Source organism: Panthera uncia (assembly GCF_023721935.1).
Source record: "Panthera uncia isolate 11264 chromosome C1 unlocalized genomic scaffold, Puncia_PCG_1.0 HiC_scaffold_3, whole genome shotgun sequence".
In the NCBI taxonomy this organism is placed as follows: Eukaryota; Metazoa; Chordata; class Mammalia; order Carnivora; family Felidae; genus Panthera; species Panthera uncia.
In genome coordinates, this window is record NW_026057584.1 from 37636634 (window position 1) to 37660851 (window position 24218).

Consider the following 24218-nt stretch of genomic DNA (forward strand, 5'->3'; position numbering starts at 1 on the left):
TGATTAAAGGAAGACTGAATTTTGCCCAGATTTGTTTCATAAAATGCCACGATTAAACTTTACTAGGTCTATGTGAAATACATATTGAAATAATACAGGAGGATTTCAATAACCAGAATAACTGTACAAAAAATAAACAAATTAACTTTATTAAGTTACTACTTCACTCCTTAGACATTAATTTGTTTACAAAAATATGTTTGAAATACATTATTGAAAGTGAATACACACAATAAATAGAAAATAGGGATGCATGGTGCTGGAGATATATCAACCAACTTATCTTCATGTGTTGCCCACTGTTGTAGACAAAACCGGACACATAATCAACATTACTGAAAGCAGTCAAAGTACCTGGGAGAGGGCTGCAAACCACAAGAAAAGTAGCTTAAAGATCTGGACCACTCACCAAAAAAATATTCACTGTTTAATCTGGGAGTTAATCTCACTATTGATAGCACTGAATTACCTACTACCCATAAGAATAATTTAAAAATAAGAAAAGTGCCAAGGAACCTTCATTAACAGTATTTTTAAGTCTAAGTTTCTATTTTAAATATCTGATGATTACTCGAATATCCTAAGCCAAGAGGCAGGCCCTATGACAATAAGTTATAAATAGTATGAATTTAATAACTTAAAGGTGATAATGGTTAACATAATACATACCGTGTGAGTATTTTAACTAACCACTTTCAGGTAAGGTCATAATTAAAAGGTTTAAGTTTACAGTTTCAATTTCTGGTTAAAAGTGATGACATCCTACTATTGTAAATATGCTAATAAACACATTACTTTGAATTACACTTGATTGAATTCTGTGTACACGTGGTTCCATATTCCAAGTGCAAATTCTCAACGGTGTAGGTTTATAATCAAAGCTGGGTTTAACAAATGCTTTCTAACTTCTGAAAGCAAATGATAAAAGCACTTCCTAAAAGTGAATAAAGTTATAAACAGGTGACCAGTTCTTTTTTCCCTTTACGTGTGATGAACTTCATGAAGCATTAATTCCCGAGGTATATTTGTTTCTGGACCATACAGCTTACATGCTCTTCTTTCAAAGGCAGCTACCATCTGCTTTACAACTTCGTCGAAAAACAATGTGGCAAGCTGAGAGTGCAGAAGGGAGCGGAATTCAAAAGAAATCTGTAGGAAAATGTTAATTATTTTAGGAGGATCTTTCTCTTACTCAATGTCTACTAAGGATAATGGTATTCACACTGTGAAATGGGCTGCTCAGCCTGTAAGGTAGAGTTGTACGGGTATATCTAGATGAGATTTTTACCACCCCTCAGAAGACAGAGACTTCTTTTCCACAGTAAGCACAACTACTGGCACAATAAGCCTAAGTAAACAAGGACAATGAATTTCATTTCAGGACAAAGAATCTGCTTTTATTAAGTTAAAGATAAAACTGGAAAAAAGCTTTGCTGAATGAATACCATTTCGGTCTGGCTTCTTTCTAATGTACCCCTTTTGGATCTATCCTGTTTCCCAAAAGGAAATACAGAAGGGAAGTAACCCTTCTGATAGGTATTCCTATGAGAAGTAGTAGCAAGAAGATGAGAAGAGAACTATTTATATCTCCTCAAGATAGAAGTCAAGGCAAGTGGTTCGAGAAAGAATATTTTAAGGACCAAATATCCAGTAACTTGTAAAACTGCTTTAATTTTCCATTTTGAAGTAATTTAAAATTTGTAAGAAAGTTGCAAAAATACTACAAAGATTTCTCATACACCCATTACCCAGATTCTCCTATTTAGAAAAAAAAAAATTTTTTTTAAGTTTATTTTTTTGAGAGAGAGTGAGCCAACACAAACAGGGGAGGGGCAGAGACAAGGAGAGACAAAATCCCAAGCAGGCTCCACACCATCAGTGCAGAACCCAATATGGGGCTCAAACTCACAAACTGTGAGATGACCTGAGCTCAGATCAGGAGTCAGATGCTTAACCGACTGCAGCACCCATGCACCCTTAGATTCTCCTATTTTAATGTTTTACAGAACCACATTGCAATTATTAAAGCCAGGAAATTAAGAGAGAGTTAATGCTACTAGATAGTAACACTATTATCTAATCTACACAGGCCTTATTCAAATTTCCTCAACTGTCTCATTAATGTCCACTAATTTTTTTAATGAATGCAACTCAAGAGCTGAGAACAGCAGCATCAAAATTATGACTATTTCTGGGGCACCTGGGTGACTCAATTGGTTGAGTGTCCAATTTTGGCTCAGGTCATGAACTCACAGTCTGTGAGTTTGAGCCCCGTACTGGGCTCTGTGCTGACAGCTCAGAGCCTGGAGCCTGCTTCAGGTTCTGTGTCTCCCTCTCTCCCTGCCCCTCCCCGGCTCACACTCTGTCTCTGTCTCTGTCTCTGTCTCTGTCTCTCTGTCAAAAATAAATAATCATTAAAAAAAAACTTAAGGGGTGCCTAGATGGCTCAGTTGGTTAAGCATCTGACTTTGGCTCAGGTCATGATCTCACAGTTTGTGAGTTTGAGCCCCACATCAGGCTCTGTGCTGACAGCTCGCAGCCTGGAGCCTGCTTCAGATTCTGTGTCTCCCTCTCTCTCTGCCCTCCCCTCACTCACACTCTGTCTCTCTCTCTCTCTCTCTCTCAAAAATGAATAAACATTTAAAAAATTTTTTTAAAAATTATGACTATTTCTTGAAATGCAATGCCGGAGTTGCAAATACAGAGAACAATTCATGTATTATCTGTTGGCAAAGAAAAGCCACAAGTAGCTCTAAGTTATCTATTGCTAAGGTGATGTGAACAAGAAAATGCCATAGTCCCTATTTTAAAAACATATTTTCCCCCTTTGCACTTTATCTCTGCATCATAAGATGTAGAAATCAATGTGTAGATTTCATTTGGTGTTAATAAACTGTTATTAAGCTGTTAGTAAATTCTTAATATGTGTCTTATAATCTATGGACCTGTAAAAATTAGAAAATAGAGAATGACTATTCAAGTTTTCAAGAAATAGAACAGAAAAAGAGAAGGATTCATTAGTATTCTTTCTTATAAAGTTAGTACAGAAAAAGGTATTCAACACTCAGAAATTTGAGATTTTCTGTGTCTTTCAGTAATCACTATGCACCTAAGATTAATTATGGCAACTGGATTATTCCTTCTTTAACAAAACCTCACCTAATATTTGGAACAAACTGAGGGCTGTATGAGAGACTTACTGAAAAATCCAAGGTACAAGTTCTTGGGTAGCCAGGAAGACCAGGGCTAAAACGCCAAACAGTCTCCAAATGATTGAAAAGTTTCCCGTCAGTACAGGATGCCTAGGACAAAATGAAAATACAACAGGTGTAAAATACCATTTGGACTGTCCAGAATGTACAGTTGAGGATGATTTCTTTTTGAAATGTTTGTAGGTCAGACCACAGGTGATAAAAACATCTCATTTTCAGCTTGGTACTAGGAAGTGACCTCTTGCCAATATACGCCAAGATTGTCAGTGCTCGTTTTCACTGCTGCCACCCACTGTGCTTAGACATTCTCCAGGAGCAAAACAACGAGTGATTGTTTTGGAAGTTTATCTCCAGCCCTGCCACTTCTAAATAATCCTGAACAAGTTAATTTCCAATACCGTATTTCCTTAAATCTATAAAATGAGTATAATACCTATTTTATATCATCATATGATACAACTAAAATATTTATAAGGTATCTGGCACAGATCCCAAGTATAATTCTAGAATTCTTCTTTCCTACCCAAAGACTTCTCTTGTCAGTTACATTCACTCATTAGTCTCTGCTTCTAAGGGCATCCGTGGTTCTAGTTTTCCTGAGAGTCTGGTCCCGACCAGTATCCCTGATCCATTGCTTTCTAACCTCTAATCTCTTCAGTGCTCATGTTTATTTTGTGTATGTATACATTGAAACATAATACTTAGCAATACTATGTACAGTCCATCTTGATAGTTCCCATTCTGTCTCATTAAAAGAAGGCTAAGACCCACTTAAGAGTTGCCTCCCGCAATGTGAAAAATGGTGGCCAGGTTCATAGTCACTAGTCTATTGTCAGGACTGTTTACGACTCTGAATAAAGTTCAGCTTCTTTACTTACTATCCTAAGACGGTATCTGGGTCTTCATACTAGTAGACAACTGACCTCAAGAATATGTACCACTTTCCGGGGCGCCTGGGTGGCTCAGTCGGTTGAGCGTCTGACTTCAGCTCAGGTCACGATCTCATGGTTCGTGAGTTCAAGCCCCGCATCAGGCTCTGGGCTGATGGCTCAGAGCCTGGAGCCTGCTTCCGATTCTGTGTCTCCCTCTCTCTCTGCCCCTCCCCCATTCATGCTCTCTGTCTCAAAAATAAATAAACATTAAAAAAAAAAAAGAAAAAAAGAATATGTACCACTTTCCTCAGCAGCAAACCGTCTTTTAAACCCTTGTTTCAAAGTCAACACATCCCTCCCCAATTAAGCCTTAAGTTTTCAGCTCTTTTGGCATATCCTGGGACCAATAAATGATCAAGCCCCTCTACCCCTTTTTTCTGTTAACTTATTCCCCTCAACACTTTAGACTGTCCCTCCTCTGAGCCTATACACTACAGGTTGGCAAAAGGACTTGCATAGATAAACATTTTTCCCCAGTGTTATTTTTTCTTCCCTAGCTTCTGTCTCCCTAAACACAGAATGCAAGATTATTTGACTATATCTGACTATATCTCCACAAATAGTTCAAATTGGAAGCCAAAGAGCTTAAAATATATTTGATGTTTATTCTTCCTCTTCATCTAAAGCCTTCTGAGTCAGTTATCACATGAAAACATGGTAGAATCATTATAAAGATCAATTGCATCCATACTAAAAAGCATTTATGAAGAAATGCTCTATTTTCACATTCATAGAAGAAAGTATTTTAATTTTTAAGGTGGAAACCAGTGAATGTTTTAAAATTTAGGGGGGGGGCACCTGGGTGGCTCAGTTGGTTAAGCGTCCAACTTCAGCTCAGGTCACGATCTCGCGGTCCGTGAGTTCGAGCCCCGCGTCGGGCTCTGGGCTGATGGCTCGGAGCCTGGAGCCTGCTTTCGACTCTGTGTCTCCCTCTCTCTGCCCCTCCCCCGTTCATGCTCTGTCTCTCTCTGTCTCAAAAATAAACGTTAAAAAAAAAAATTAAAATTTAGGGGGAGGAAAAAATAAATAAAATTTATTTAGACATGATAAAATAATAGTCATTAAAATGCTAACTACTTTATTTTTATTTTAGAGAAAGAGAATGAGCAAGCGGGAGGGAGAGCGAGAGTGAGAGAGAATGAATCTCAAGCAGGCTCCATGCTCAGTCCAGAGTCCACTGAGGGGCTTGATCCCACAACCATAGGATCATGACCTGAGCCAAAATTATAGACTTGAATGCTCAACTGACTGAGCCACTGAACTACTCTAATAGCTAAATTTAGTCATATTATGCTGAGTCACTGGGGAGAAGTGAAAATTTTCTTCAAGGAGTTTGCTTTTTTTCTTTTGTTTTTAGAGAGAGAGACCACACATGTGCAAGCAGGGGAGGAGCACAGGGAGAGAGAGACTCTCAAGCGGGCTCCACACCCAGCCCAGAGCCTGATACAGGGCTTGGGGCTCAATCTCATGACAGTGAGATCATGACCTGAGCGGAAATCAAGAATCGGACGTTAAACTGAGTCATCCAGGCGCCCGAAAGAGTTTGGTTTTACTGGTAGTTCAGTAATGAGCATCTAATTTTCAAAAGCATCAAAAGTTTATTATAAATCTTATTATTTCAGTTATCCAACTTTCAGGTAATACATTCTACCCTTCTTTACAATCACATAAGATGCTTACAGGAAATTTAACAATGAAGGAAAAACTGCTACTGGGAATACTCACAATATACCACCTCCCTCTGACTACTTTTTCACAAAATGTGACAGTGCTATACTCATACGAATAATCTAGCCCAAGGACCCACAGGTTTTTACTGGTATGTTTAGACATGGCAAAAGGCTTCATTCCTAACAGGAGAGTTGCTGATCACAACAGGAGGTGTTATGATGATGACTTGCAACTAGCTGCTCTGACTGAACTGACCCAGACAATACAAACTATGGCATACAAAATTTTATATTGTGACCCAGGCAGTAAGAGTCATTGAACGGTTGCCTCTATTAAATCTGCTGAAAACTTCCAAGGGCTTCTTGGTCATTATAGATTCATGTACACTAGAATTACTGACACATCACAGGCACATCTGAGGCAACTAGTGATTCACCAAAAATGTCACATGGCTTCTCCTGCTCCCTTGGTTATAATGATTTTTATTCTATGGCACATGTGTGTATGAGGTATTAAAATCCAAAACGTGAACCCAAGGACAACAGAAAATTGAACATATATAGTTGTGTGTTATGCTCAAATATATCTTTCAACAATTGACACATTAAGTGAGGCACCTTATTTTATTTTTTTTAATGTTTTTTTTTTTTTAATTTTTTTTAATGTTTATTTATTTTTGAGACAGAGAGAGACAAAGCACGAGTGGGGAAAGGGAAGAGAGAGAGGGAGACACAGGATCCGAAGCAGGCTGCAGGCTCTGAGCCATCAGCACAGAGCCTGACGCGGGGCTTGAACTCGTCAACCGCAAGATCATGACCTGAGCCGAAGTCAGACGCTCAACCGACTGAGCCACCCAGGTGCCCCCAATGTTTGCTTATTTTTGAAGGAGAGACAGAGTGTGAGCAGGGGAGGGGCAGAGAGAGAGAGAGAGAGAGAGAGAGACAGACAGACAGACACAGAATCAGAAGCAGGTCCCAGGCTCTGAGCTGTCAGCACAGAGCCCGATGTGGGGCTTGAACTCACGGACTGTGAGATCATGACCTGAGCCGAAGTCAGATGTCCAACCGACTGAGCCACCCAGGCACCGCTATGAGGCAGCTTATTTTAATGAAAAATACCTTTGCAATTTGACACAAACAGTGTGAATTTGCATAAGGTTCTTAATTTTACTAAGCCTCATAAAATTGAGATAGCAATGATAACTTCATACATGTTATTATGAAGATTTTTTTTTCTAATACAGTTTCCTCCCTCCTTGGCAGTAGTGAAAGTTACTGAGATTATGAGGAACATCTCTGGATCTGCAATAACCCAAAAAGACAGTAATGAGAACTTCTTAAGCACAAAGCTCTCATGACTCCCATCACTATAGTATTGGTGCTGAGGCCACACAAAGATGAAAAAGAGAAGCTTCCACCCACTCAAGTAGCTCAACCTTGTCAAGCAGAAATCAGATGAAGAAATAAATTATACTGCAGAGTGATAAGAGAAACAAAACATGTACAAAGCCCAGAAGAATCTCCGAAGTAGGACTGATTATTTATATTAAGGAAAGGGAGAAAGCAACATCAGACAGCTAGAATTTGAAGGACTACTAGGCAAAGAATTAAGTTCATTACAGGTAGAAGAGTGAGAAGTATGCAAAGGCACAGGGTCGCACAATAAGCACCGTATGGTGCATTCATGGAACTTGAAGATGGAAGGTACTGCCTGAACATTTAGTATATTTGTGTGTGTGTGTGTGTGTGTGTGTGTGTGTGTGTAGTGTGTACTGGGGAAGGGGTGGGGAGCAACAATAAAGCAGATGACTTAATCTTGTATGTATTAAGAAGCAAGGGAAGGTGTGTCAACTATACTTCAATTAAAATAAAAAGCCAGTGAAGGAAAGAAAAAGCTAGGGGGATAAAATTGAGGGTTATTATTTTTTTTCTCAAGAATTCTTTTAGTTAGATATAGAATATGAAGATTTAAGTTATAAGAGATTAACGTCAGGGGCACCTAGGTGGCTTATTCGGTTGGGTATCCAGCTCTTGATTTTGGTTCAGGTCATGCACGGTTCGTGAGATCAAGCCCCACATGGGACTCTGGCCTGACAGCATGGAGCCTGCTTGGGATTCTCTCACTCCCTCTCTCCCTCTGTCAGTCCTCTGATTGTGCTCTCTCTCTCTCTCTCTCTCAAATAAACAAACATTTAGAAAAAGAGAGACTGAGGTCAGGAAACAGAAAAACATTTTCAGATTATATATTCACTGGTGTCAGAAAGACTGAGCTGGAGTCTTGGCTCTGTAACCTTGGGTAAGTTATCTAACTCTTCTAAACCTTAATCTGCTCAACTATATGATGGAGAACAGTAACATTTGAATCTCAAAGGGCTGTTTTGAAGATTAAACAAGTAATTGAAGTGCTTTAAAGCACTACAAAGAGCACAATAAATGTTAGCTAATGTGAGAGGCAGTGCAGTATAGTAGTAAAAATCTCCAAAACTATGAGGAAAAAGATGGAAATATTCATAATGGCAAAGCCCCGGAGTGGCACAGCCTTTTATATGAGTTCAAGTTGTGAGAGTAAGATGAGGGTGGACTCCAAAGTCAGCCTCACTGGACAGTAGACTCTCTGATATGAGAGCTGCACCTCCTTCAATGCCTAACAAGGAGCTGACGAAGGCATTTAGCTCTGGCCAATTACCAAGAAATGATATTTTGTGGGCATAAAACACAACTACACTTTAAGTATTTGGCCACGAAACTCTAGGAATTCAAAAGAACTCTATGGAATTCTGCCGTTTTGTGTATTTAAGCCTCAGTACCTTTTCTATATGTGCATTCTCCTTTGACAAGGTAAAATAATCAATAGAATGCATGTAATAGCACTTGGCATTTCAGTACCGCCACATGGCAGTATGACCTTGACAGTGTTCATGTTTTCATTTATATCTTTTCTACCTTCATTCTCTCACCACTGTCCTTTCCTTAACTTAAAAAAACCAAAAAATCAAAAAAACAAACTAGCGCAAAAATTAAAACAGTTCTCACTTGTGCGGTCCAATCTTTTCTAAGGGGCAATAGTCCTCAACTGAAGAAAAAAAAGAAAAAGCTTCTTATTTCCATATTCTAGTCAAATTTCTATTTGGCAAGAATAACACCAATACTGGATAAAATAGCACAGTTAGAAGACATAAGAAATCATTTGTTTTTTCCTTCCTTCTCTGATTAGTTTAGGGACATTCTTTCAAGCTATTATACTTTAACTCACTTGATATAATCAACATTTGGGAAAGATTTAAAAACAACAAAAACTAAAACTATTACCTTTACCAAATGTGGTTTCACCAAGGTTACTACTGATGTATAGCGCTCCAACACAGGTGGAAACCCAATTTCTAATCGTGTTTTGCAATACCCAGTTCTCTTCGATATTACATCTGATTTTTTGCACCAAGGAACAAAATGCTTGTAATCTTCCATTCCTGATACCACATCATACATTTCCTGCATAGAATATCTTAAAAAAAAAAAAAAAAGAGAAAGAGAGAAAGGTGTTAACTGCACCTAGTTATATGGCATACGTATATTTTAAATTGAATATGAGGGGCACCTGGGTGCCTCACTCGGTTAAGCCTCTGACTCTTGACTTAGGCTCAGGTCATGATCTCGCAGTTCATAAGGCTGAGCCCCACACTGGGCTCTGCACTGACTCCGCGAAGCTGGCTTGGGATTCTCTCTCTTTCTTTCTCAACGCCTTCCCAACTTGCTGCCTCTCAAAATAAATAAACAAACTTTAAGAAATAATTAAAAGGGGCACCTGGGTGGCTCAGTCAGTTAAGCATCTGACTTGGGCTCAGGTCATGATCTCACGGTCCATGAGTTTGAGCCCCACGTCAGGCTCTGTGCTGACAGCTCGGAGCCTGGAGCCTGCTTCGGATTCTGTGTCTCCCTCTCTCTGACCCTCCCCCGTTCATACTCTGTCTCTCTCTGTCTCAAAAATAAATAAACGTTAAAAAAAATAATTAAAATAATTAAAAAATAAAAAAATTATAATCAAATATATACTTTAAAGTTTACTTATTAATTTATTTTAGTAATCGCTATACCCAATGTGGGGCTTGAACTCACAATCCTGAAATCAAGCATTGCATGCTCTTCTGACCGAGCCAGCCAGACAACCCCTCCTTTTTTTAAGTTTATTTATTTATTTTTATTAAAAAAAAATTTTTTTTAATGTTTATTTATTATTTTGAGAGAAAGACACCATCAGCAGGAGGAGGGACACACAGACAGGAAGACACAGAACCTGAAGCAGGCTCCAGGCTCTGAGCTGCCAGCACAGAGCCCAACGCGCCGTTCGAACCTACAAACCTTGAGATCATGACCTGAGCCGACGTGAGACACTTAACTGACTGAGCCACCCAGGCACCCCTGTTTTTTTAAGATCAAATATACACTTTAGAGCAAAGAAATTTACAACATATTGTTACATGAAAAAAAGCACACTACAAAGTAGACAGGATATGCATGATTCTATTATCCATTTAAGAAAAATTATACATAGGGGCATCTGGGTGGCTCAGTCGGTTAAGCATCTGACTTTGGCTCAGGTCATGATCTTGCAGTTTGTGGGTTTGAGACCCATGTTGGGCTCTGTGCTGACAGCTCAGAGCCTGGAGCCTGTTTCGGATTCTGTGTCTCCCTCTCTCTCTGACCCTCCCCCGTTCATGCTCTGTCTCTCTCTGTCTCAAAAATAAACGTTAAAAAAAATTAAAAAAGAAAAATTATAAGTAAATTCTATATTTCTCACTTTTAAATACCTGATGTTTACTTCTTCCTGAAACTAATTGTTAGGGTAACAGACTATGTGCAATGAAGATCTGGAAGGACACAGATTAAACAATAGTTTTTAACTCAAGAAAAAGAAGTAGGAATAAAGATCGACTCTCTTAGTACATATTCTTATATATTTTTAGATTTTTATACAAGTATGTAGTATTTTTGTAATTAAAAAAAAAGGAAACTATTCTAGAACATAAAGGAAATATCTCATTCTTTTCATGAGGCAGCATAACACTCCATCAACCCAAACCTGACCAAGAACATAAAAAATAAAATCTATAGACCAATGTCACCTGTGACTACTAAGGCAAAAATTATAATTATCAGCAAATAAAATCCAGAAATACATTTTGAAAAAAACATTATCAAATGCAACTCTTTTAAAGATGCACGGATGGCTTAACACTAAGAATTCTATTATTATAACCATATTAACCAAAAGAAAAATTGTGATTCCCTCCATAAATGGTAAAATACCAAGAGCATTCTCATTAGAGTTAGAAATAAAACAAAGATGCTAGTTATCATTGTTATGTAACATTGTTCTGAAAGTATTAGCTGAAGTAAAATCAGAGTATGAAATATGAGGCATATGTATGGAGAGGAATAAGACAAGAGTATCAGTTGGCAGGTGATATGACTATCAATTCAGAAGATAAGCAATTCAGAATTCAGTAAGGTAACCTGTTAAAGAACCTTTAAAAATAAGTACTTTTCCTACACTAACAAGAACCAGTTATAAAACAGCACAGAATTGCAAAATACCTACAAATAAATTCAACAAAAAAACTTAAGGGCCTAAATGTAAAACAAACAGAAACAACAACAGTCTATGGATACAAAAGACGAGCGGATGATGAGAGCCAGATACGTATTATTCTTATAAAAACTGAACACTGTTAAAACATAATTCACCTCAAAACGGTAATAGGAATTTACACCACCACCAAGACCATGATGGCTGGGACTATAATTCTGCCCCCCTCCAATCCCTTCAACAAGTACATGGTCATAATCAACCAGGCCACACCCTACAACTACCCAGTGCCCCTCCCAGATGATGGGAACATGCCCAAGGTGTCCAGCCACCCCCAGGACTCCGGGCCCAAGTCTGGAGTGGCTGAAGAAACTGTGAGCACCTCCAGTTGCAGGGAGGACACATCCTCCCATGGCCAATAATATGTGAAAAGTGAAAGAAGAAAAATTATACAGTAATTTAAACAATCCCAATCTAAATTACAAAAGGGAAGTTTCAGAATAAGACAGAATGAGTCTTTATGAATGTTTAAATTAATCTTTATGAGCATGAAATGAGGCCTACACCAGAGGGGAGGGAAAATCACCCTACCCCCTTGGTTTAGTTACTTTGAAATAAAGGCCAAAGTAAGTCCCATGAAGAAGTATGAAACCTTGTAGCCTGGAACTTAATTGTTATAAAAATAGTCTACAACAACTCAGAAAGCAGTATATACAACATAGTGGTCAAGGAGATGGACTTTATACTCAGGAAGGACTGTGCTCAAGTATCAACCCTAAAACATAGTAAGCCACATGACCCTGGGTAGGCTGTTTAACCTCTCAATTTTATGTTCTTCATCCATAACTAAAAAGTACCTCTACGGGGTTCTTCTGAGGGTTAAGTGAAATCGTTTTGCCATACTGTACAATGCTTAATAAGCACTTAATAAACGTAGCTAATATGTGTTTATGTCAAATACAGGGGGAAAAGATAAGATAGAGATCACTGGATAAGGCCAATTTGCAATAAAAAGAATTTTAGCCTGAGAAAGAATGAGGAAGCAAGCAATAATAAGTAAATACGTTGGAAAAAATAATCTTTGAAAAAAAAAATCTTTGGAATCATACTTCATGTACATTATCTCTCTGAGCTTCAGTTTCCTCATCTCTATAATAGGAATAACAACACCTAATATACATGGCTATTGTGAGAATTAAATGAAACAGTAAAGTACCCAGTAACAGCTGTCAAATGCCAGGTACACAGTAAAAGGAGATATTAACAGTGATTCAAAAGTAAAGCAGGCCAGGGGTGCCTGGGTGGCTGAGTTGGTTTAGCATCTGACTCTGGATTTCAGCTCAGGTCCTGATCTCACAGTCTGTGGGTTTGAGCCCTGTATTGGGCTCTGTGCTGGCAGCTTGGAGCCTGCTTGGGATTCTCTCCCTCTCTCTGCCCCTCCTCTGCTCACGCATGGGCTCTCTCTCAAAATAAATAAATATTTTTTTTTAAAAAGTAGACCAATTCACTATTAATCTTTTTATTGCCATTTCTTCTTTTAACTGATACCAGCTCTGGCAAAGATGTCTACCTATCCAATTATTTAGGCTCACTTCACATGGTATACTTGCTGGGAAGAAGATGCCCATCAGGAGGCTACTATTTCCTGGCACAAAAACAGACACTCAGATCAATGGAACAGAATAGAGAACCCAGAAATGGACCCACAAACGTATGGCCAACTAATCTTTGACAAAGCAGGAAAGAATATCCAATGGAATAAAGACAGTCTCTTCAGCAAGTGGTGCTGGGAAAGCTGGACAGCAATATAGAGAAGAATGAACCTGGACCACTTTCTTACACCATACACAAAAATAAAAAAATGGATGAAAGACCTAAACGTAAGACAGGAAGCCATCAAAATCCTTGAGGAGAAAGCAGGCAAAAACCTCTTTGACCTCAGCCACAACAAGTTCTTACTCAACACATCTCTGGAGGCAAGGGAAACAAAAGCAAGAATGAACTACTGGGACCTCATCAAAATAAAAAAGCTTCTTCTGCACAGCAAAGGAAACAATCAGTAAAACTAAAAGGCAACCAACAGAATGGGAGATCTGCAAATGACACATCAGATAAAGAGTTAGTATCCAAAATCTATAAAGAACTTATAAAACTCAACACCCAAAAAACAAATAATCCAGTGAAGAAATGGGCAAAAGACATGCATAGACACGTCTCCAAAGAAGGCATCAAGATGGCCAACCGACACATGAAAAAATGCTCAACATCACTTATCATCAGGGAAATACAAATCAAAACCACAATGAGATACCACCTCACACCTGTCAGAATGGCTAACACTAACAACTCAGGCAACAATAGATGTTGGCGAGGATGCGGAGAGAGGAGTTCCTCTGTACTGCTGGTGAGAATGCAAACTGGTGCAGCCACTCTGGAAAAGAGTATGGAGACTCCTCAAAAAATTAAAAATAGAACTACCCTATGACCCAGCAATTGCACTACTAGGTATTTATCCACGGGATACAAGTGTGCTGTTTCAAAGAGACACATGCACCCCCATGTTTATAGCAGCACTATCAATAATAGCCAATGTATGGAAAGAGCCCAAATGTCCATCGACGGATAAATGGATAAAGAAGATGTGGTATATATATATATATACAATGGAGTATTACTTGGCAATCTAAAAGAATGGAATCTTGCCATTTGCAACTATGTGGACGGAACTGGAGAGTATTATGCTAAGCGAAATTAGTCAGAGAAAGACAAATATCGTATGACTTCACTCATATGAGGAATTTAAGATACAAAACAGATGAATATAGGGAAGGGAAGCAAAAAGAATATACAAACAGGGAGGGGGGACAAAACATAAGAGACTCTTAAATATGGAGAACAAACAGAGGGTTGCTGGAGGGGTTGTGGGAGGGGGGATTGCTAAATGGATAAGGGGCATTAAGGAATCTACTCCTGAAATCGTTGTTGTACTATATGCTAACTAACTTGGATATAAATTAAACAATAAACAGATTTAAAAAAAAAAAAGGAAGCTACTATTCCCAGTACCCTTCTTGCATTTAGATGGGATTATGTAACTAGTTCTTCCCAATAATCACTTCCAAATCAATATGGTTTAGAATCAGGTATATCTTTTTAAGAGACTCAGAAGACTAAGGAATTACAAAGGTACAAGTTAGATGGAGCCCGGTTCATAAATTGCTGTGCATGGATGGGGAGTACTCACTTGAACTTTACATAAGGAAGAAATAAACTTTTGGGTTTTACCTATATAGCTGCTAGCTTTACCTTAACCAATACAGTGACTTAGCCAGTAATAAAGGTGACTTTAGTGACAAAAGTGGAGTCTGCTGAAAGTCCTTTACTACAGAAAACTACTACAGAAGGGAAAGAGCAAGTGGAAAAATTCATGAAATGCACTTTTACAAGAATTCATGTAATACTTAATGGTCTGTTAAGAATTAAGACCCCCTTATAGAAATTCCCCTATGAACAGATGCTGTATTTCTGGTTTAGCAGAACTGCAGTCTCTCTATTCTCTCCTGTGTATATGCCTAGATCAGGGGTCAAACCTGGCCTATTGCCTCATTTTGTAAATAAAGTTTTATTAGCACATAGCCACACCCACTTATTAACTACAGGCTATAGTAGTAGGTCTTTTGGGCTATAATTCCAATGACAGAGTTGAGTAGCTGCTACAGAGATAGTATGGTCCACAAAACCTAACATATTTACTCTCTGGCCCTTTACAGAAAAAGTTTGCCAACCTATGCTCTAGGTGATAGGAGCCTCTTAGCACATCTGCATGTTACTTACCTATGCATGTGTATATGTTAGGGAGCTATATAAACATATTGGGCTCAACAAATCACTAATGTTGCCACTACAGAAATGAACAGTGTACAAAAATACAGGTCATAAACAGTTCAGTTATTTCCTTTATATGTCAAGATTTAAATCTATCCTATAAAGTCACTACATAATTATGTTAATTCAACAAATATTTATAAAACAGCAAAAGCTATGGAAAGGCCAATCCAGAAAAACCAGAGCTTACTCTGTAAGAAGAAAATCCAGAAAAAAAAGTCATGATACAAGAAAGTTATTATATACAAACCCTATAATTCTCCTCTCTGAATATTCTTTTCTTTTGTTTATTAATGGCGCAGCAATTCTGAAGAAAGTTCTTGCATATATCTCCTTAGGCAGAACTAAGGAGGTATATAGTGGAAGAGTTCTGCTCATCAGTGTACCACAGGAAGCAAAATATCTAAAAGACAAAAATTACCTGATTTAGAATGGCATTGAAAATTAAGAGGAAACACATACAGACTGTAAAATACTATCACACTTTATTTTTTTAAAGTAAGCTCTACACCCAACGTGGGTCTCAAACTCATGACCATGAGATCAGGAGTTGCTGCTCCACCAACTGCGCCAGTCTGGCCTCCCAGTAACTATCACACTTTGGAAGGCTTTGCAACTTTAGAATATTACACACACACACACACACACACACACACAGAATTGTGTGCACATGCATGCACAAGCACACAGAAAAAAAATTTATTAAGTACCATGAAGAAAACTAAACATAACAGCTTACAGTTTGGGTTAGAAGTTCCTGGCACAAAAGGGATCTCTTCCAGAAAGTTGGCTTTCAGTCTACCATCACGTATTACAACATATTCTTCCCATACACTTGCTAGAATATTCATCAACTATTTTCTCTTTGTTAATGTAAACTCTTCCCCCAATGTGGGGCTTGAACTCATGACCCCGAGGCCATGAGTCCCATGGTCTACTGACTGAGCCAGCCAGGTGCCCCTCATCATCTATTCGACTCATCTATCCAGGTTGTTTTCTCAGCTGGATCCACAGAGGTTCTTTAATTCCCTTTTTTTTTTTTTTTTTTTTAATTTTGAGAGAGAGAATATGCACACAAAAGTGGGGGAGGGGCAGAAAGAGGGAGGAGAGAGAGAGAATCCCAAGCAGGCTCCCCAGCATAAGCAAAGAACCTGACATGGGCTCAAACTCAAGAATCTTGATATCATGACCAGAGCCAAAGTTGGACACTTAACCGATTGATCCAGCCAGGTGCCCCAGGTTCCTTAATTCTTGACCTACTCTGAGACTTGAGATTGGAAATCTAGTGGCCCTCTCAGAACTGTTGCTCTATACTCCTTTACCTTCCAGTCTCCCTTTCAATGCATATATGTAAAAACACATATCAAAGAAATTAGAATATTAGTTGTTTGGGTGCTTCTAAATATAGGTGCCTGATACACTTGTTTTCACCTGAATATTTCTGCCTATCCCTAATAAGATTATTGTATAACTATTTTATACTACTATTTATGTATTAGTTCACATACTCATTGAGATCGTGTTCTGTGCTAGGCACTAGGGATATAATGGTAAAAATAAAAATTAACTGTATGAGAATTACTTTGTAGTTGAGCATTCAAAAGAAGTGCTAAGAAAGAAAGGGGGTGGGGACACATAATTAGGAGCTCCTTTTGGTAGGGCAGTCTCAGAAGTCCTCTAACGTTATACTTCAGCTGAGATATAACAGGAGTTAGCCATATAAAGAGAGAAATAGGTATGTATGTGCATAATAAATGTGTATGTGTATGCATACACACACAGTGTATGTGAGTGTAGTATATGGAAGGAGGGGAGGTAGGCAGGGGGCATTCCAGGTAGTAGGGAAAGAGCCTGGCAGTATCCACAGACTGAAAAAGACTAACAGTGTAGTATCAGTAAAGCAAGCCAGGAGAGTACTATGAAATAATATTAAACTGGTTGGAGCTAGATCATGCTGGGAATTATTAGCCAGGATAAAGCAATTTGGATTTTATCCTTAATGAGAAGCTTTTGGAGAATTCCAAGTAAAAGAATACTATTTCATTAGATCAAATCTTCAAATTATTTTTTAAAAGAGGAATGGAAGGACTGGTGAAATCTTATGTCATCATACATAAAATTTGTTTTATAAATAGAATTTACACATAAATAAAATTTCTTTGGACATAGACACCCTACAATTTGGCTGGGGAGGAAGAAACAATCAAGTTAAACAAGGAATAGTTGAAGAAACTGGGAATATTCAGCCAGAAGGATGATACCCGAGATATGGTTCCAAAACATAAACAAGAAGCCCAATCGGAGGGAGACAAATTTAGGCTCCATAATACAGGAAAGAACTTTTGATAATTCCTTTTTTAAAAAATATACATTTACTTTTGAAAGAGAAAGCGTGTGCCTGCGTTGTCAGCAGACACACACACACGCACACACCCACACACACGAGCAGAGGAGGGGCAGAGAGAGGGAACAGAGGATCTGAAGCAGGCTCTGTGCTGACAGCAGAGTCCAATGTGGGGCTCCAACTTAGAAACCGTGAGATCATGACCTGAGCCGAAGTTGGTTGCTTAACTAACTAAGCCACCCAGGTGCCCCAAGAAAGAACTTTTGAACAATTAATACTCTTTATAAAAATTAGGTGGTCTTATTCCAGACAATGAAATAAAGGTTAATGAAAATGGTTAAGCTAAACACTGATAACTTTGTCAAAATGTAATGGTAAAGAAATCAGACATACGAACTATATAGGTGAACTTACTGGCCTCTTTTCAAGACTTTAAAAGGATTTTTCATCCAACTGTAAGTAACACTTCAAAATACAAACAAGGGGATAAAATATTGCAAAACAAGACAGCTTTCTAAATTCTAGGTTTTTAGGACATCACAAGTAGTATTTGATTTTTTAATGATGGTAAGAGCATATTTTAAAGATATCTCTATTATTTTTAATCAAAAGAGATTTTAGATAAATTCATCTCCTAGAGAGAAAAATATGTTACCAATTTAGATAGATTCATCTAGAGAGAATAAAGGTGTTAAGTGTTTCCAAAAATCTTTAAAAATATGATTAGTTATGTGAATCTTATTTTAAAGGCAGAGATAATATTAAAATAAGCCTATTGTGGGGCGCTTGGATGGCTCAGGTCATGATCTCACAGTTGGGATAGAGCTTCACGTTGGGCTCTGTGCTGACAGCATGGAGCCTGCTTGAGATTTTCTCTCTCTTCCTCTCACTCTCAAAATAATTTTTAAAAAGAGCCTATTGTGATTTTTTTTTTTTTTTTTAGAATAAAACTACAGAGTTTTCTTAGAAGTAGGATAATACCGGGGCACTTGGGTGACTCAGTCAGTTAAGCTTCTGACTTCGGCTCAGGTCAGGAACTCGAGGTTTGTGAATTCGAGCTTCGTGGCAGGCTCTGTGCTGACAGCTCAGAGCCTGGAGCCTGCGTGGGAATCTACATCTCCCTCTCTCTCTGTCCCTCCCCAATTCATGCTCTCCCTCTCTCAAAAATAAAAAATAAAACATTAAAAATTTTTTTAAGAAAGTGGGATTATACCAACGTAAGTGAATGACAGTTACTCTGCTAAATGAAGCAGATCAGTGGAAATAACATAATTCGGCAATTAATTTAGCTTCTCCTTTAAAAAAAAATTTTTTTTAAGGTTTATTCATTTTTGAGAGACAGAACACGAGCAGGCGGAGGGGAGAGAGAAAGTGAGACACAGAATCCGAAGCAGGCTCCAGGCTCTGAGCTGTCAGCACAGAGCCTGACACAGGGCCCGAACCCACAACCCACGAGATCATGACCTGAGCCGAAGTCAAACGCTCAACTGACTGACTTCAGCTCAGATCATGATCTTAGGGTTTGTGAGTTCGAGCCCCATGTCAGGCTCTGTGAAGACAGCTTGGAGTTCGGATTCTGTCTCAATCTCTCTGCCCCTCCCCCACTCACAGTGTGTGTGTGTGTGTGTGTGTGTGTGTGTGTGTGTGGCTCTCTCTCCCTCTCTCTCTCAAAAATAAATAAATATTTAAAAATATTTTAAAAAGAAGCCACATAAAATAATTTAGGATCTCTGTTAGCCATATTGATTACAAACCAAATCTGGTGTACAAAATACCTGATCACCTGTTCCCTTTCTAGGACATTCTTTAGCTGTCTTTGTTATAACAGTTTTACCTATTTTCCCCACTTTTGTTACCTATTATCAGAAGCCAATTATGTGACAGATATTGAAAACACTTATTAATAATTTTCTGATAAATCAGTATCAGAAAAGGCAGCATTTCTGTGATAAACCTTTATTTAAAAAGATAAAACCGTTGCTCCTGAGAGATGAACTGGTTGCCTATGAAGCTTTTCACTGTATATGGTTTTGAATGTTGTATCAAGTTTATGTAATACCATGGCCCCAACCTCCCACTCTACCTCCCCCAAAAGAAAACATACACACACATACACATATACATATAAAAACCCTTATACAATCTGATTACAACTGTAAAGGAAATACCTGTGTTTAAAGCAAGCTAATAGTTTTCCTGATGAGTCTGCATACTATGGTTACAAGCCCTGGACCGCACATCTATTTTCACACACTATCAAGAATGACGTCTTAAAAAAAAAAAAAAAAAAAGAATAACGTCTTCAACTGTAATGAAGAGTCATACAGTCATATATATCGTTAAACCATGATATTAAAACTGAATCAGAGGAAGGACAGTTTTTTGTTACTAAACTTCCGATACTACATCTCACCCTACTATAATAAACGCCACAACCTATGTTAGTGCTTGCGCCTAAAATGAGCTCATAAACTCCCTCCCTCTTCATTATTATAAACAGTAAATACTTGTCTTGGAATTTAAACCTTAATGCAATCACTAAAACAATTTTTTTTCTTAAAACTGATTAGAACTACTTTTTCAAGTTATTTCCTTTAACAAGACTTCAGTTTCAACCAATATTTGGTTAAAAAGATTTAGAGTTGGCTGGGGGTTTGATACTTGAAAAATTCTTTAAATCTAAATTCTTGGAGTTCAACATTTGTGCTTTCTCCCTTCATCCTGTACTGTTTACAACTGAATACATTTTAAATACTAACTTTAGTTTTCGAGCATTATTTTATTACAAAGTCATCAGGAAAAGGAAACTAAGCGGTGGAAGTATGGAATCATTCATGTCTCCACCTCCGCCCACCAAAAAGGAGCCAACCAGGAAAATCCAAAGCTGGTTCAAGGTTACAGGACCTCTAAGTTACAGTCGAGCGGGGAAAAAAAATCCAGGTCCCCTACTATGGCTACATTTAGTTTTGCAAGCACCAAAGGGTGGAAGCAAACGTCTCCTACCAAAAACTGGGAAAGTATGTCTGGCCACTTGGCACGCTAGAGGAAAAGAAGGAGGCTCACCGCCGGGCCACAAACTCCCACAGCCCGGGCACCCAGCAACTCTGCCGCAAAGTTAAAAGAGCAGCAACAGCAGCAGCAGGCCGTAGGGGAGGAGACCGGAAGAGATCCAAGTTACCCTTTTTCAGAATTGCTCTATCAGCTGCTGCTAAAGTCGCTCCGCCGATGATTCACTACCTCTCGCGAGGGAAGCGAGTCACCAACTCAGACGGGTGTCTGGAACAGGCCCACGAACCTCTGGCCGGGGTGATGGGCGCAAAACCTGAACTCCTCAAACGCAGGAGAGACCCTCTCCCTCTGGAGACGCGGAAATGCATCCGGTCAGGTTCCCCCTCGCCCCAAGTCTCCTCGGTCCCCCAACTCAGCAAGCCGGGGCCGAAGGCTACCCTCACTGCAGCACCCCCGTTGTTTATTACCTGACGTTCCGGGTAGGCCTCTGCGCCGGAGCCGGGGTTCCGGCCGCTGCTGTCGACTTTGGACGGCATCCCGAAACCACCTTTCTCAGGGCCCCCTGACCGGCCCGAGCTGCCATGATAGTCTCACTGAAGCCGGTCCTCACCTCCGGGACCTGGTCCTCGGTGCCGCCCTTCTGTGGCCCGCGGAGCCGCCCGGCTCCGGCGCCTTCCAACCAATCAGCGGGCCCCTTGAGCTGCCAGACACGCCCTCTCTTCCCACCCCGAAAGCGCGTAACTGACGCAAGCTCCCGCTGCCGTAAGGCCGACTGTAAATGCCTCGTCATCCTTCCAGCCAATCAAAGGGAGCTCAGGGCCGCCTGGACACACCCCTCTTTCCTGGCCGAGCTCCAGTTCCCGCCGCGCGCTAAGGCGCCTTTTACGTAAGACTCATCGTGACCTTTCACCCCACCTCCCGCGCTGGAACTCTTCTCCGGATTCGCCAACGGCCACGTTCTCTTAGGCGCTGCTTGAGGTCGTGAGGCTCGGCACGTGAGCCCAGTCCAAGGGCGGGAGAAAGCTCGAGGTTCTGGGTGTTCGTTACGTAACTGTCCAAACCGGTGAGTGCTGAGCCGGACTGCCATCGTTCCTGGCTGCGAAGTCTGGCCGTCAGTCTTGCTGTTTAATGATTGTCTAATACAGTACCTGCCGTGCTTACCCCATGAAATTGTTGCGAGGGCAATATAAGGTCATGTGCCTAGGGAAGAGACTCCGTTCTATTTGCCTTCCTCTTGTCTGGCCAACATTTTTATTGGTGTTCATGTATAGTGTGGGTTTCCCATAGTGCAGACAAACCAGACAACTTTGCTTTAATTTACCCATGTCAGGAATCAGTCATCAAGTCCTGACATTCTTTTCTTCTCTGTTCCCAGGTCCTCATTTAATCTTTGTATGTCAATGTCCTGTAAACCGGATAGCAGTACTACCTACTGAATATGGTTTTGAGGAGCAAATGAGATAGTTGATTAAATATAATGAACAAATATTGGGCACGTGTTATAGAAAAAAAAATCAGGGTAATGAGGTGGACAGGGGTAAGGTGTGGTGCTAATCTATGTAGGGTGGTCAGGTGGGCCTCTCAGGAGGTGATACTGAACAAAGGCCTAAAGTGAGGAAATGAATTATGTGAGTATTTGGGAGGAAAGTAACTTCAGGTGGAATAGCAAGTGCAAAGGCCCCAAACAGAAATAATGTTGCCTTGTTTTATGAAGAGCAAGGGCTTTGGATCACAGTGAGTGAGGAGGAGCGTGGTAAGAAATGAGGTTAGAGATAGTGAGGGCTTTATCATAGTGCCTGGGAGGCCATGGTATCAACTTTGGATTTTATTCTAAGTGTGCAGGGAAGTCATGCAAGCTTGAAGGTGGAATAGTGACTTGATCTGATCTACATTAACAGAAATATTCAGCTGCTGTGTGTATATATGATTATTTTGGGGGTGATATAAATAATGATATAGGGAATTTGTCATTTTTTATTATTTTTCTACTCTTGCTTTGTTCATTGCAGTCATCCCTTACTAGATGCTTTGTGGAACGAGTTTAAATGACTAGCTACAAAGTTTATCAAACACTTTTCAATACAACACATAACATACTTGTTGAGGTGGTGTATAGCTGCATCCAAACGATTCTGTATTAAATTACTTTCAAATGCACAATCCCTGCTATTCTTGACCTCAATATTTCCAGTAATGTCTTCCTTAAAACAAATTTTTATCATATTACTCCTTTGCTCAAAAACCAGTTGTTACCAGTTGTCTAGGAGATATAAGCATTACACTGCCACCTCCTACTTAAATTCTATTTCAAACTATTGATATTGTTAACTGGAAGACCTGTTAAACATACTTGTCAGTACATGATGTGCTTAAGTACTTAATATAAGGCTTTGTTTGTTTATTTTGAGAGAGCACACATGCATGCACAAGTGGGGGAGGGGCAGAGAGAGAAGTAGAGAGATAGAGAATCCCATGCAGGCTCCACACCATCAGCGCAGAGCCCAGTGTAGGGCTTGAACTCACTAACTGTGAGATCATGATTGGAGCCAAAGCCAAAGTTGGATGCTTAACTGTCTGAGCCACCCAGGTGCCCCAACACTTTTTTAAAATATATATATTTTAGACAGAGTGAAAGTTGGGGAGAGGGGCAGAGGGAGAGAGAGAGAATCTTAAGCAGGCTCTATTCTCAGCACAGAGCCTAATGTGGGACTGGATCCCACGACCCTGGGATCATGACCTGAGCCTAAATCAAGAGTTGGATGCTCAACTGACTGAGCCACCCAGATGCCCCAAGGCTTTCTTTTATTAAATTCACCAAACATTTTTTCATTCAACTCTTCTCAGACATATGAAAATACCTACTGAATTGGGTCACTCAATTGAATAGTTTCCCAATTTAAAAAACTTAAAAAAAATTTTTTTAATGTTTATTTTTTAAAGGGAAACAGAGAAAAAGCATGAGTGGGGGAGGGCAGAGAGAGCGGGAGACAGAATCTGAAGCATGTTCCAGGTTCTGAGCTGTCAGTACAGAGCCCGAAGTGGGGCTCAAACCCATGAAATGTGGGATCATGACCTGAGCCGAAGTCAGACAGTTAACCAACTGAGCCACCCAGGTGACCCCCCATTAAAAAAAAACTTTTAAGGCAAATAAAAGAATCTTTGTAATAGATGACATCTTCTCAGTAAAGGAAATAATGTCATAAGCTTAAAGGTGATAATAAACTCCGTTCAGTTTCAGTAGATGACAGTGCTTCTGTAAATTGGGGGTTAAATGGTCTACCAACATAAAAAGATTGGCAATAAATTAAAACTCAGCAGACACCTGTGGGAAGCAATATCTTAGAGTCCAAACCAACTATGCTGTCAAAAATATATTTGACACAATATCATATATTAAATATTTTTGCCAAAATAATTGAATCTGAATCTGGTGAAGCTTTCAAATAAGCCAGTTTATACAGGGGATAGAAGAACATGTTAAATGACACCATGGAGATACAATCTGCCAAATAAGATGGGAAATTTTATAGGACAAATGCCCCAATTTCTTCAATAAATGTCAAATAAGGGAGAAGGGGGCAG

General features: G+C 39.4%; 1 protein-coding gene across 2 annotated transcripts; it reads right to left on the minus strand.

Moving 5' to 3' along the window:
- Positions 1–118: 118 nt before the first annotated feature.
- Positions 119–21346, minus strand: COQ10B (coenzyme Q10B). Of its 2 annotated transcripts, XM_049615219.1 has the most exons (6): positions 21104–21194; positions 19796–19896; positions 15534–15686; positions 9124–9316; positions 3201–3302; positions 119–1149 (listed from the first exon to the last, which is right to left on the minus strand). In XM_049615219.1, exons 3-6 carry the CDS (start codon positions 15659–15661, stop codon positions 982–984), a joined length of 591 nt encoding a protein of 196 aa, XP_049471176.1. In that variant the 5' UTR covers positions 15662–15686; positions 19796–19896; positions 21104–21194; the 3' UTR covers positions 119–981. The 2 variants fall into 2 exon arrangements, with proteins under 2 accessions (XP_049471176.1, XP_049471177.1); XM_049615220.1 differs by lacking the exon at positions 19796–19896 and having other exon boundaries at positions 21104–21346.
- Between the last annotated feature and the right edge of the window lie 2872 nt (positions 21347–24218).

What these genes read in the sequence shown, in the direction of transcription:
- COQ10B (XM_049615220.1), bottom strand. Translation starts at nt 21,219, where the DNA reads ATGGCAGCTCGGGCCGGTCAGGGGGCCCTGAGAAAGGTGGTTTCGGGA. An exon ending in TCAGAGAGGAGAATTATAGG is followed by an intron (nt 9,317 to 15,533) that starts GTTTGTATATAA and finishes TTTTTTTTTAAG; the next exon opens with ATATTCTATGCAGGAAATGT. An exon ending in TGAAACCACATTTGGTAAAG is followed by an intron (nt 3,303 to 9,123) that starts GTAATAGTTTTA and finishes ATTTTGTCCTAG; the next exon opens with GCATCCTGTACTGACGGGAA.